This window comes from Gavialis gangeticus, unplaced genomic scaffold (assembly GCF_001723915.1).
Source record: "Gavialis gangeticus isolate Ggan-Ray unplaced genomic scaffold, GavGan_comp1, whole genome shotgun sequence".
Lineage (NCBI taxonomy): Eukaryota > Metazoa > Chordata > Crocodylia > Gavialidae > Gavialis > Gavialis gangeticus.
The window spans coordinates 26,191,217-26,203,755 of NW_017729025.1; the positions used below are offsets into that span (position 1 = coordinate 26,191,217).

Sequence of the window (12,539 nt, forward strand, 5' to 3'; positions counted from 1 at the left end):
AGGTTGTAGCCATGTTGGTCAAAGGACATTGGCAGACAAGGTTCTTCGGGTGAATCTGGTATCTTTTATTAGACCAACTTAAATAGTTGGAAAAGGATTTTTTAGCAAGCTTTCGGGTTTAAAAACCCTTAGTCGGCTAAGGAAGCCTCTGCAGTTGACATGTGCTCTTCCTGGATGGAATGAGTAGTAAAAAAGCCAGAGGCTGGGCTAGTATGCATGCAAGACAGGCAGTCAGCAAAGATGCAAACTAAGGAGTCAGTGGGTGAGACAGCCTGGGTGTGGGGAGAGAGAAAAGGGGGTGAATGTAGCAGTGGAATAGTGGGGAGGTACTTGGGGAGTCAGATGTCAGGCAGGTTATAATGTGTCAATCCAATATCTATATTTAGTCCATGATTTTTTGTATCCAGAAGGTTGATGAAGTGAAGTTCATAAGCTTGTCTCTGAGAAGTGTTTTTTAAGTTCCCTTTGAGAATTAGAACCAAGAGATTGGAGAGAGTGGTTTTCTTGTGAGAAACGTGCCCCCATAGGTAATTGGGTATTCTTGTCTTTGACAGATTTCCAGTGTGCATTTATTCTGGTGCGCAGTTGTTGTTTGGTCTCCTACCTATTTTCCATCAGGGCATTTGATGCATGAGATGAGAGATACAGATATACTTGGAAAAAAAATACATTGGATGAGAATTTTTCCCCCCAACTATTTAAGTTGGTCTAATAAAAGATATCAGATTCACCCGAATAAAGCAAGATGCACTCTACTTTCCCTACACTGATTCTGTAGCAGCAAGACCCTACCACAGATAGATTAAATATTCAAAGTATTACTTTGACTTACAGTGAAAACAGACCGCAGGGACTCACCACCTAACATGAAAAATAAGCATGTACCCCATCAAGCTGTGCATGTGCAAACTCATGCATATATCCATGATATTCAACTATCCTCAGCATTTACCCTGGAGTTAATTGGTAGCCCTTGTTATCAACCCCCCAGCTAACTCAACATTCAAGAGAAACTAGAGACAGACTTGCGACTGGTTGGCCTCAGTTGTTCACTAGTGACCAGACCTAGTAAAGAACTGAGATGCTGTAACACCAAAGTTTTCGGTGTCTGGTTTCGGAAACTGACACCAAGTCGAATCTGTTTCTATGTTCCCTACCTACATAGTGTACGGGGAGAATTCAGTCCTGAATGCAGTCCAAAGTGCCAGAACAACAAGCAGGTAACTGCCTGGAGGTATGCAAGGAAAGATACTGAGCACAAGGGCATGTCTGAAAGTTCACCCCTTTCAGAGGTTAGGCTGCAGGTAGGCACCTCTATACACTAAGAATTCATAGCCTAGAATTCACTCCTGAGAGTAGGTTCCCATAACTATTCTTGCAAGGAACTAAGCTGTCATGCTCTTTCAAACCAACAATAATCATGGTGTTTGTTTTTACGTAGCTGACTACTGATAGAGCTCTTGGCCAAAAAGCTGAAAACTTGGGTCTTCTTAGCTGGAGGGGGTTCAAACCCACAGTTCCCTGAGAAACTGCACTACTCACTAGGTTATTTATACAAGAGAAAGACAGCACCACACCTGCATTTCTAAGTAAGTGGCCACAACCACATTTAAGAAGTCTGATCCCATAACTGTTAGATGGTTGCTTCCAAGATTGAGTCTCTCAAGGAACTTGGGTAGAGAAATCTTTAGTTTCTGGATCCCAATAGGATCCAGATGTAAGTTACTGAAGCTGGATCAGTCCTGGGCATGCACAGACATATAACTCAAGTTCTCCAGGTGCCCCAAGCTTGATCAAGGAGAAGCTAGTGAGTGTAATGGCTTCAGGTCTAGGCAGCAGCTAAACAAGGGCTTCTTGAACTGCAACCTTGGATTTAGGCACCTAAAAGCAGGACGTGAATAGAACTGGGGCACTCAAGTCCTTTACTGAATCTAGTCTTGAGAACATAAAAATGAGATCCAAATCAGGTCCCATCCAGTATTTACTAAAAATGCAGGAAATCTCATACAAAGACAAAGACACATTCCTATTTTGCTGAGAATCAGTTTTCTGTGTAGCATCATTAAGCCTCATTTGCAACTGGATCCAAGGACAATGCTAACACCCATTACATGCATGTTGGGGGAGGGGAACTTCCCAACAGTACAACTTTGATATTCTGTGCTGCTTTTTGTACTATAAGGAAGATAAGGAGCGCAGTTATCTCAGTTGCTACAAAAGCATTCTTTGAATTCTTTTTTTTTTTTTATTCCCACAGTGTATTTATCCTTAGCACTTCATTACCATACATGATATTGTTAGTATTTATAAAGCTCTGAAAATGCTTTGATGAAAGGGGCTATAGAAAAAATTATGGTTTGTAAATGGGAATAAAACCCTAGTTTGTTTTTATAAAATATTTTTATGTCCTGTCTCTGCTATCTGATACAGTCCTTTTCCATCTTGCTGAAAATAATGCATTTTGTTGCTGCTTTGCTGGAAATCCTTTCAGAGATATGCATTTCACATTTTAAAAGGGAGATGCCATGAAATGTCTATTAATGGGACTGCAGAAATATTACAGTTCTTTTGCTGGTGTAATGAAGTTCTTTATATTTGTACTAAAAATTAAAAAGTTATTTTACTGAATATTTCTAAGCCTATCCATAAGCCTATTTGTAACTGTCATAAAGTAAATACTAGATTGTATTTTTAATCTTTAACTTAAATGCTACCATCTCAAATCTGTGACCAACTCTTACACCTGTGATAATCTGTACACTCATTCAAAAGTCCTTTGCTAAATTTAGCTTCATGGTAAGCAAGTAAAATTCACGTTCTTTATTTTCATCCATATAATACACCATTTTTAGAATTTTAAAATTAGATAAAAGAACATATTAAATGTCAGGTGTATGAAGTTCTTCTTCATAAACGATGTCAGAACAAAATTTGAATTACAAAATGTTAAAAAAGATGCAGGTACATTTGAACTTAACATCTCACTAAAGCAAAAAGATACAGATATTGTCTAAAGAAAAATAATTGTGCCACTTACCTATTCTTGCTGTTTCTAGGAACTTTTTTATTCTGTACATAGGACCATTCTGTACAAAATATGAAGTCTACATTTTTATTACTTATTACCATAAAACAAAGTACAATGTATGTACAATATTAAAATGAAGCCATACTAAAGCCACACTAAAAAGACACTTGGAATATTACTTTTGACATTCCTGATGTACAGGTGTAATTTTTGGGAACAGGGAAGATGATGTCAGACACAGAACTTTATGAAGAACAACAGTCACCAAAATTCTACTTTATTTTTCACTTTTTATTTTGGCGGTATTGGTTTTAGAATAGTTTAGTACAGGACTATACAAAGTGTATAAATGGTGGTAACAAACATGTGAAAGCATTAGTGCTGATAAATTTTGGAATACTGTCTAGGCAAATTTTCTATGGCCCAAAACTTAAACATGAATTTCTGACAAACGTAAATTTGTAAAAAACCATGGTATTTCCCTTTTTGGTGAATGTTTATCTTCTATAAAGAACAGAAATAAAATTCAGACAGTGAAAGATGTTCTTATATGTTGAGCATTACACAGTCAATCAAACATTGATATACAATTTTTTTCCTAGGGTAAAATAAGAGTACTTCTTTTCAGAAACCTCTTGCACAAACATATTCAACACCCAAAAATCAAAGATATTTGATAATCTACCAGCTAAAGATGGAAGTTCAAACAATGGTATATCAAAATACATAGACATTGCTTTATACAATTAAAAAAGCACCCTTTTTCCCTCAAAAGGAGAAGGCATCTTTAAACTTTTTTAATATAGTTTATCATAATGGTAAAGCATATTCATTTTCAAGTTTAACAGGAAGTGTTTTCACACACAGTGGACTATTCCACTTGAAGCTGGGGGTGGGTTTTCAATTTCATTTTTTTTAAACAATAATTTCCACCCACTAAAATTAATTTTTTTCCAATAGACAATGTAATAAATATTGGAAATTGTATTTTAAATGCAACCAACAGACAGCAGGCACTACATCTGCACAAGGTCACTATGAATGTCTGCTTTGCACAATATTTTTTTTTTTTTTTTTTATGGATACAGGAGACCTTATATTTTCTTAAAAAATAAAAGAAAACTATTTTTAAAGAAGCCACATTTTTATCTTTTTATGCATCAAGACATTAAACATTAAGTTATATCATACTGCCGAGACAAAAGAAACTAGTCACCCATTTAGAATAGCAGAACACATTTCAAACAGCTTGTAAGCAGGATAAAGTAAGTCAAAATACTGGCCACCCTGAGAGAAATCAAATATTGAAGACAAAGCACTATATGTTTAAAGAGATTTTTCTCCCGTGCTTTTCCATCTACAACAAAAAGCTCATTACATGCGAGTAATCTTGTGGAATATATAGCAGCATTTGAAGATCACCAGCAACTCAGATGCATTTTCATTTTACTTGTGAGGTGTATTTGTACTATCCGTGCTGTTTACAACGAAACAAAATAATTTCATGGTAAAACTTATGGTCACTTTTTCCTCAGCTCTTAGACTCACTTTTAAAGAGAGGCAGAATATCACTGAAGGGGCTACTCTTTTTCCTATTTTATTTTATAATACAAGCTACTGGTGTTGCATTTCATTGAAAGGCAACAATGTTTGGGTGTCTGATAAAACTGATGCAACTTAAATGCCATAATATCTGCCATAGAATATTGAACTCTTAGAGCCCAAGAAAAAATGCTGAGTATTATAAAAGCTCAGATAAGGGAGAAACAGTGAAATAGCATTTTACTAAATTGAGAAAGTGAAAATTAAAGTATGAAATATTTTATATTCAATCCATTCCCAGCCAAGGTAAATAAATTTTTATTTTAGGAAACAAGTTCTTATACCAGTTCACTTACGGAATACTGGTGTTGTATTATATACTAAAGACTGGAAAATATGGCTTTAAATACATGTAAAGTACTTGGACATGGTATATATAGATATATGTCTTTATCCTAAGTAAAGGAAATATACAGAACCCTTAGAAAGCAATCGTGATCGAGGATTGTCATGAAAGTTACCATTTTGTAAGTTGTGTTTTATACTATGAAAGTAAAGAACAACTGTATATTTTCAAAACTGCTGGTATATTACAAGACAATAATAATGTGGAAACAATTTCAGTCTTAGAAAAATGTATAATACTTAAATTTGAAATAAACTTTGTTTTTGAAAACACACAGTTATCATAGTACCAGCTATAGTCATTCAAATGACTTCTATTTTGGTGGAAATAATTTCTAGGGTGCTCTTCTCAAGCACTAGTACAGAAACCACCCAGGTTACCAATTAGCTGGTATTATGACAACACCACCAGGAAAAGGTGGCCGTTTAATACTAATCAACCCAATGTTCTGCATATGGAATTGGGTAATTTACCATTGTTTGAACTACTAATCTTGAGCTGCATACTGTATTAAGTTATTGCCTACAGAACTGGGTTGAAGAAAACTTTGAATTTGTGTGTAACTGATTGGTATGGCACAAAAAAGTAAGTTCTCTACTGTAGAACTGAGTCCAGAAAAAAGTTTTCCTCCAAAATAATATTTCATTGTAATAGTCTAATGCCCATCATGTGATATTAGCTCATCAGCTCTGCAATGGGATTCCAAGGCTTTCATGGTATAGATATCCTGAGGCAATTCTGACTTGCGTCGCACAAGAGGACGATCTTTTTTCTGATCTTTCTGTGCCTGAAATCAAAATGAAACAGAGTTGGCTAAAGAGTTATTTGCCAAATACAGATCCAAAAATATGTTCACATATTTATATAAATTCACTATAGGGAAAGGATTTTAAAAAATGCACTGGAAGAGTTTACCCTTTTTCCAACCTACCCAGAGACTTGAACTTACAAGTGAAAAGGCAAGATCAAAATGAGTGCTAACAATTCCATCTACAATATTTGCATCTGTAAATTAATGGGAGATGAGTTTACCATCTATGATCTACCTTCTCTAGAGCAGTCACAGACATTCATAGACAATTCTCTACACCTTTAATCAATCTCTTCCTCTAAAGGTAAGCAGTCTCACTTCCCCCCTAAATTTTTTTTCCATGTTTCTAATTTTTGTCATCTGACCTCTTCTAGTTTTATATCCTTTGTAAGCTGGACAGATCAATTTAAATTACCATCAGACCTTGTAACTGAACTTGTGGCATATTGCTGTTAACATTTTCCTCATAATGAAAACTGACCATTCTTTTGCTGTATTTTTCACTGGAAATCTGATGCACAATAGTATTTTGTCTCCAGCTCCAAGATTATTATGGTTCCTGAAAATACGTGCAAGTGACTTCATCAAACTTTTGTTTGAAAGCCCAAATAAATGTAAGGTGATTCTTAGCACATACTACTTTACTAACACAGTCAAATAATGTTATACATTAGTAAACTATGTTTTTAATTAGGTGAACCAATGTTTAGATTTTCTGTTTTGAATTATTTCAATCATTTTGTCAAGAATGGAAATAAACCCTTCTGCTCTGTTACTGCCTGGATCACCTCCAGCACCTCTTAACTACAGGCTTTTCACTATGAAATCCTCTAGCATTCAAGCCATTTTAATTGAGATTGTATATTTTTGCAAACAAACCTCTATTGTTAAGAGCTTCTTATGAACTTTTGAGTGGTCTCCAGATTGTTTCACTTTTTAAGCTAATCAGTTTTAATACTACTTCTTTTGACACCTCAGTCTGCAATACTGCCTTAACTTTCAGAAGGTAAATAGGCATCTCCCCAACATCTATTCAAATGAAAACTGATGCAAAGAAATGAATTGCTCTGAAATATCTTTATCTTTAATTATTTGCTTTACTTTTTGATGATCCAATTGACCTATAATTTCTCTTACAGGCTTCCTGCTTCTGATATACTTTTATTTGCTCATTCCATAACAACTTAGACTTCCTTATTATATATTTCATGCTGTGATTTATATGTCTTTATATGTCTCGTAAGGATTACGCATTTTTAAAGGACACCTGTTCAGCTCAAATAACCTCTTGAACACTAGTTATGCTGGCTTACTTTTTTTTTTTGTGCACCTCCCAAACAGACATGCAGGTAGAAGAGCATGCATTTAGATTGTTACCGCTTTCCTAAGAAGCTTCCATGCTAAAATTAAGGATTTTAAAAATAAATACAGCTAGTTATGTTTTTATTTTTTTTTTTAATGTAGATGTCCCCTTTTTCTATTAAAGCTCTGGGGTTGCAATTCATCCCAAAGTTTTTCCCCTCCGCCACCCCTTCCCGAAGGATACTGCATTTAATTACATTGCTTTTTAAGGCAGGCAAACTACACTTGTCTGTTTGTACAGAGCCTGTCTCAATAAAATATGCATCCTAGGCTACAAGGTACTACAGATAAAGAAATGATGTACTGTGAACACAACTAAACGATTTATGTATATCCTTAACTTCTTGGACTCACTTCAATAAAACCCTTAGTCCAATACTTTGTTATTCCCTCTACCCTGACCTGCTGCTGGATACCTAGATATCTGCATTACTGATATTCCTAATGGGAACACTCTGATCTCAGACATCTTAAGAACAACAACAACAACCAAGGCCTGATGCCTTATTTTCACCAAAAATAACCCAGAATTTTGTACTCAATCAATTATAGATGAGAAATATAGCTACATTAATGTATTTATATTGTAAACAGCAATCATATTGATTTGGAAGGACTTCTTTGAGGTGACTTTGCTGGACTGTTTGAAGGGTTCTTGGCTGAAGTCTTCTCGGGAGTCTTGGCTGCAGGTTTTTCTGGACTCGTATCTGCTTTCTTAAAGGGAGATGCACAACGCAGCGAACTCATTCACTAGCATGGCATGGTTTCATAGTTTCATAGTTTCTAGGGTCGGAAGGAACCTGAGCAGATGATGTAGTCCGACCCCCTGCCACGGAAGGAAAGAGTACTGGGGTCAAACGACCCCAGCAAGGTGTTGGGATCAAGTGTTGGTGTGGGATCAAGCGTCACAAAGTCGAAACTGACACCAGAAAGTTGAAATGGTGTCATTTTATAAACATCCTAAGTGCTGTTTGATGCAACTCAAAACATCTTAAGTCAAGTAACTGCTCTTTGTTCAGAAAATGGAGAGGTTCAAAATCCCTACGGTTTTGAGAGGGGTTTTTTTTTTAATACCGGCAGGAGGTTGTCTTGGAACATTTCCTGTCTCAATAGCAAGTCTGAGCTAAATGTATTGAACAGCAGCAGGCCTATTGTTTAAAATTAAACAGAGAAAACCAGACCTAAACTGTCATGTAGCTTCCACTGCTGAAGCCATGATGATTTTGAATAAAAAAAGTCTTTCTTTTATAGAAACAAATATGTCAAAGGGTTTTTCAATACACCTCTTAGGAGGCATGCAACTAATCCTGTTCTCAACGTTTTATAAGCATTAGTTCAAATGAGAAATGTCCTATTTTTAGTAAAACAAGAAATTTGGTTTTGGAAGGCATCTCACTGGAGAGCTTTTTTATGAGACAAAACAGGTCAAATGCAATATGATGTTAGGCTTTGTAAAGTTATTTCAATTTATAATATCTATGACTGTTGCTGATCCACAGAAAAAGGTATGCTAATATAAGCTTAAAAGGATCACATCAAAATAAATGCATTGAGAAAGTAATGTTACAATTGACTGGGTTAGCAGCTAAACATTGGGCAGGATACCACTAAAAACAAGCATTTTTGATGAGGATCATCTTCTTTCTAGTAGGATGGAAGATAATTAAAAATCGAGAGCAAGAAGAATGAGGGCAAGATCTTCAGATTGTATAGCTCTGCTGAAGTCAATGAAGTTGTCCAGAATCTGATCTTGAGCAACACAATGGTAGGAAAAATCGCTAGTTTTGCTACTTATATTACTGAAATAAGACCACCTATAGAAACACTATAGGCAAATCTTACAAAAATAATATAGAGACTTCTAATAACTATAGGACAAAACAGCCAGTAGGAGAACATGGTGTTGGAAGAATTGTGCTGTGGATGACAGACCTCTACAGTTGCATAACATTTTAATGAGCAATTGAGGCAATTTATTTCTGCACAAATCATGATTTTCCATACTTATTTGCTTTAACACTTAAGCTAAGGGACCTTTGAAATAAACCAAATGCTATTCTAACCTCTAGCATTTGAAGCGAAAAAAGAAAAAGCTTCATATTATTAAAATTAACCTTTTGTGCTCTCATTTGCCTTACTTTCCTTTTCTCACAATTAATAAAATATTGGCTTAATGCATCTCTGCAAATCATATTGACATATCACATTTTTCCTCTTCTAGAGCTTCCTTGTCTTGTAACTAGTTTCCAAAGATAATTCCACTTCCTTTTCTTTTCTTTTCTTTCTTTTTTTTTTAAATAAGCCTCTTCACTAATGAATATTTTGAAAAGTTCCTCTGTGCAAGTTTAAGTACACCAGAGGTGTCTACTGAGAAACTAATGGAAGTCCAAATCCTATCCAGCTTCTAAGACCTCTAAACAGGTAGAAGACAGGGCAGGATGGCACCTTAGACACCAGCTGGTTCAGAGGCATGAGTTTTGTAGGCGCTTCATCATATATCTACAATAGATAAAGTACATATATGATGAAGCGCCTACAAAACTCATGCCTCTGAACCAGCTAGTGTCTAAGGTGCCATCCTGCCCTATCTTCTGCCTGTTTAGAGGTCTTAGAAGCCGGATAGGATTTGGACTCTCTCAACCAGCTGATATCTAAGGTGACACCATGCCCTATCTTCTGCTTGAGTTGAGACTAGAATGGCTAACCGGCTCTGTGCTAACTGGCCTTTAGGGGGTTTTTAGGTGCCTCAGTCGCTAAAAGTGTGATCCTATTTGTCTTCCACCCCTGGAAAACTGTTACTTCATTTACCTTGCTAATGCCCTTTGACCTTAAATGCCCAAGTCAAAAAAAAAAGAAAAGAAAAGAAAAGAGGCTGACTCTTAAAAAAAGACTATGCGAGTTGAGGACTGCTCCATCTTTGGACCTGTGGCCTACTGCTTATGCCCTATCCCAGGGAACGGGAGGCCCTGGGTTCTAGCTTCACCTCCACATTGTTATTTGAACCTCCATTTCCCCTCTCCCATCTCATACATCAGAAATACCCTAACTACTAGGCAGGACCAAGGGCATCCATCCCTTCCATTTAATCTGGGCTATTATGTGGTTATAAATGCAAAATCGAGTAGGCAAGAAGAAGAGCAAATAAAAGGATTCTACACGCACAGCTAAGCAAGGAAGAGAGTCCCCTGGGTTCTTTCTGCTCCTTGCTCCCAATGCTAGATTTTTTACGGCAAAATGCATAAACAGCACTAAAAACAACAGGACTGGAAGAGACCCTTTACTCTGCCTAACCCAGGGGTGGGCAAAATGCGGCCCGTGGGTCAGATGCAGCCCACCAGGCCATTCTATCCAGTCCCCAGGGCCCCTAAAGAATTTAGAAAATTAATATTAATCTGCCGCTGGCTGTCAGTCGTGCTGCCCTCAATGGCTTACCAAAACTCAGTAAGTGGCTCTCCACCCAAAATAATTGCCCACCCCTGGCCTAACCCATAGCCTAGAAAGCTAGGACACCATTCTGGTTAGAGGGATGTAAGGGTTCATACCTTCTCAGGCTGAATGGGCCTAGAATCCAGGTATCCCACTTCCTAAGCAAGTACAATAATCACCATCCTATTGAGCAATAGTAGGTGGGTCCTTTCCCTCTTCTGGTAAGCATCTCCTCAGGTCAGAATAGGATCCCAAGACGATGGAGGAATATAACATGCAGCCCTAAGTCACATATATGCCTGAGGAGCAAACGGTCACACTTTCTATTGTGCTTAATAGCTTTTCCTACTGGCTGCTTCAGGGCAAGTTTCCCCACAGTGCTTAGTTACTGATTCACAAGCTGGTTGCTGCAGCACCCTGGGGGACTGCAAGATCCTTTTAGGGGTGCTACACAATATTAAGATTCAGGCATCTGCTATGCAGATGTAGTCCCACAACACCCAGCCACAGAAGCCTGGCAGTCCTGTGCCCATAGCAACTGGGGGGAAGGGGGATGCAGAATAGTATCCCCCTCAGGATTTGTGCCACAGGAGCCAATGATTTAATCTGCACCCCACCTAGATATACTGTCTGGGCATGAACAGGGCACCAGGGGCAGCCCCCAGGGAGCCTGCACCACAGGGCTGCTGCAGTTCACAGGCAGACTTGCCACACATCAGGTTCCTGTAGCTCAGTATCATATCTATGGAGGACAAGGAACAGAGCTGCACCTCCCATGACTAAAATACCAAGGGGGTAGCCCTCTCTACTCCCCTCATATACAGGGTGTTGGGCTGCCTGGCATCTATGTCTGGGTGGTGTGGGGCTGTGCCTGCACAGCACAGACGATTGGGAAAGGGGGAAAATGCTATATTTGGTAGCCCCTGACGCAGCCAGCATGCAGCAAGCTTGCTCCTCAGCTCTAGTAACCTGTGCCCAAGGTACTATAGCAGCAGGCACAGAGTGCAGAGAGCTGGGGCAGGTAAGACCTCCATCCCCCAACTCAACTCTCCAGTGGTCAACATGCTCTGCCCAGGACACTGCAGGGACTTGCTAGGCCTCTGTCTGGAGGCGCATATGGTTCCCCACTGAGGGAACAGGAAATGTATGCGTCTCCCTAGGATCTCCCTCCAGAGGCTTGATATGTATTTTTTGGCCAAGCAGCTGTAGCCTTAGTGTCTAGTAGGTGGAAAACTATCTGGGCTCTTATTTCTAAGTATTGTATTAGCCACTTGAGAGTCTCCCCATAATGTGATACAGACATCCTCAATTAAGCTAATTACTGCACAATTTCTTTACCCAGGTGTTTTTCCATGATGAAAAATTATGAATCCCAAAGTAATTCTACCCACTTTTTGTCCTGAATGGTAGAAATCCAGTTCAAATATAGAACCTCTGGAAATAGATCCTAAGTAAAAACAACAAATGTCAAGTAGAAAAAAAATGTTACAAATTTCCTTCTCTTTTTTCCAAGCAACAATATGTTCCTGAGGCACTTCAACAGCTGCATTGTTCAGGTTGTGTTAAATGTCCCATTTACACTGTTATTTAAATCCCTTGAATATAAGGGACCCCCCACCAGGGGGGATGCCTTGTTGGACTTGGTGTTGGCCACGGGCGATGACCTGGTGAGGGGGCTGCGGGTGCTTGACCCCCTGGGCGACAGTGACCACTGCCTGCTAGAATTCACCATTCAGCGCAAGGTAGCAAAGGCAAGCAGTCAGGTGGTGGCCCTAGATTTTAGGAGGGCGAACTTCAACGAGCTAAGGAGGATAGTTGGAGAAGCGCTGAAGACTCAGAGGGGAGGGGAGCCGGGTGTCCAAGGGGAGTGGTCGCTCCTTAAGGAGACGATCCTCCAAGCCCAGAGGAAGGTAATCCCCAGGAGGGTCAAAGGGGGCAGGAGAGCATATAAGCCTCCATGGCTC

At 38.5% G+C, this 12,539-nt stretch overlaps 1 protein-coding gene across 2 annotated transcripts in view; it reads right to left on the reverse strand.

The window, feature by feature from the left end:
- Positions 1–2,805: 2,805 nt before the first annotated feature.
- Positions 2,806–12,539, reverse strand: part of PPP2R5C (protein phosphatase 2 regulatory subunit B'gamma) — a 189,714-nt gene continuing 179,980 nt past the window's right edge. For both annotated transcript variants that reach the window (XM_019518554.1, XM_019518555.1), the window contains one exon: positions 2,806–5,763. In XM_019518554.1, coding sequence (XP_019374099.1) covers positions 5,632–5,763 — 132 coding nt within the window. In that variant the 3' untranslated portion in view covers positions 2,806–5,631. The remainder of the gene's footprint in view (positions 5,764–12,539) is intronic.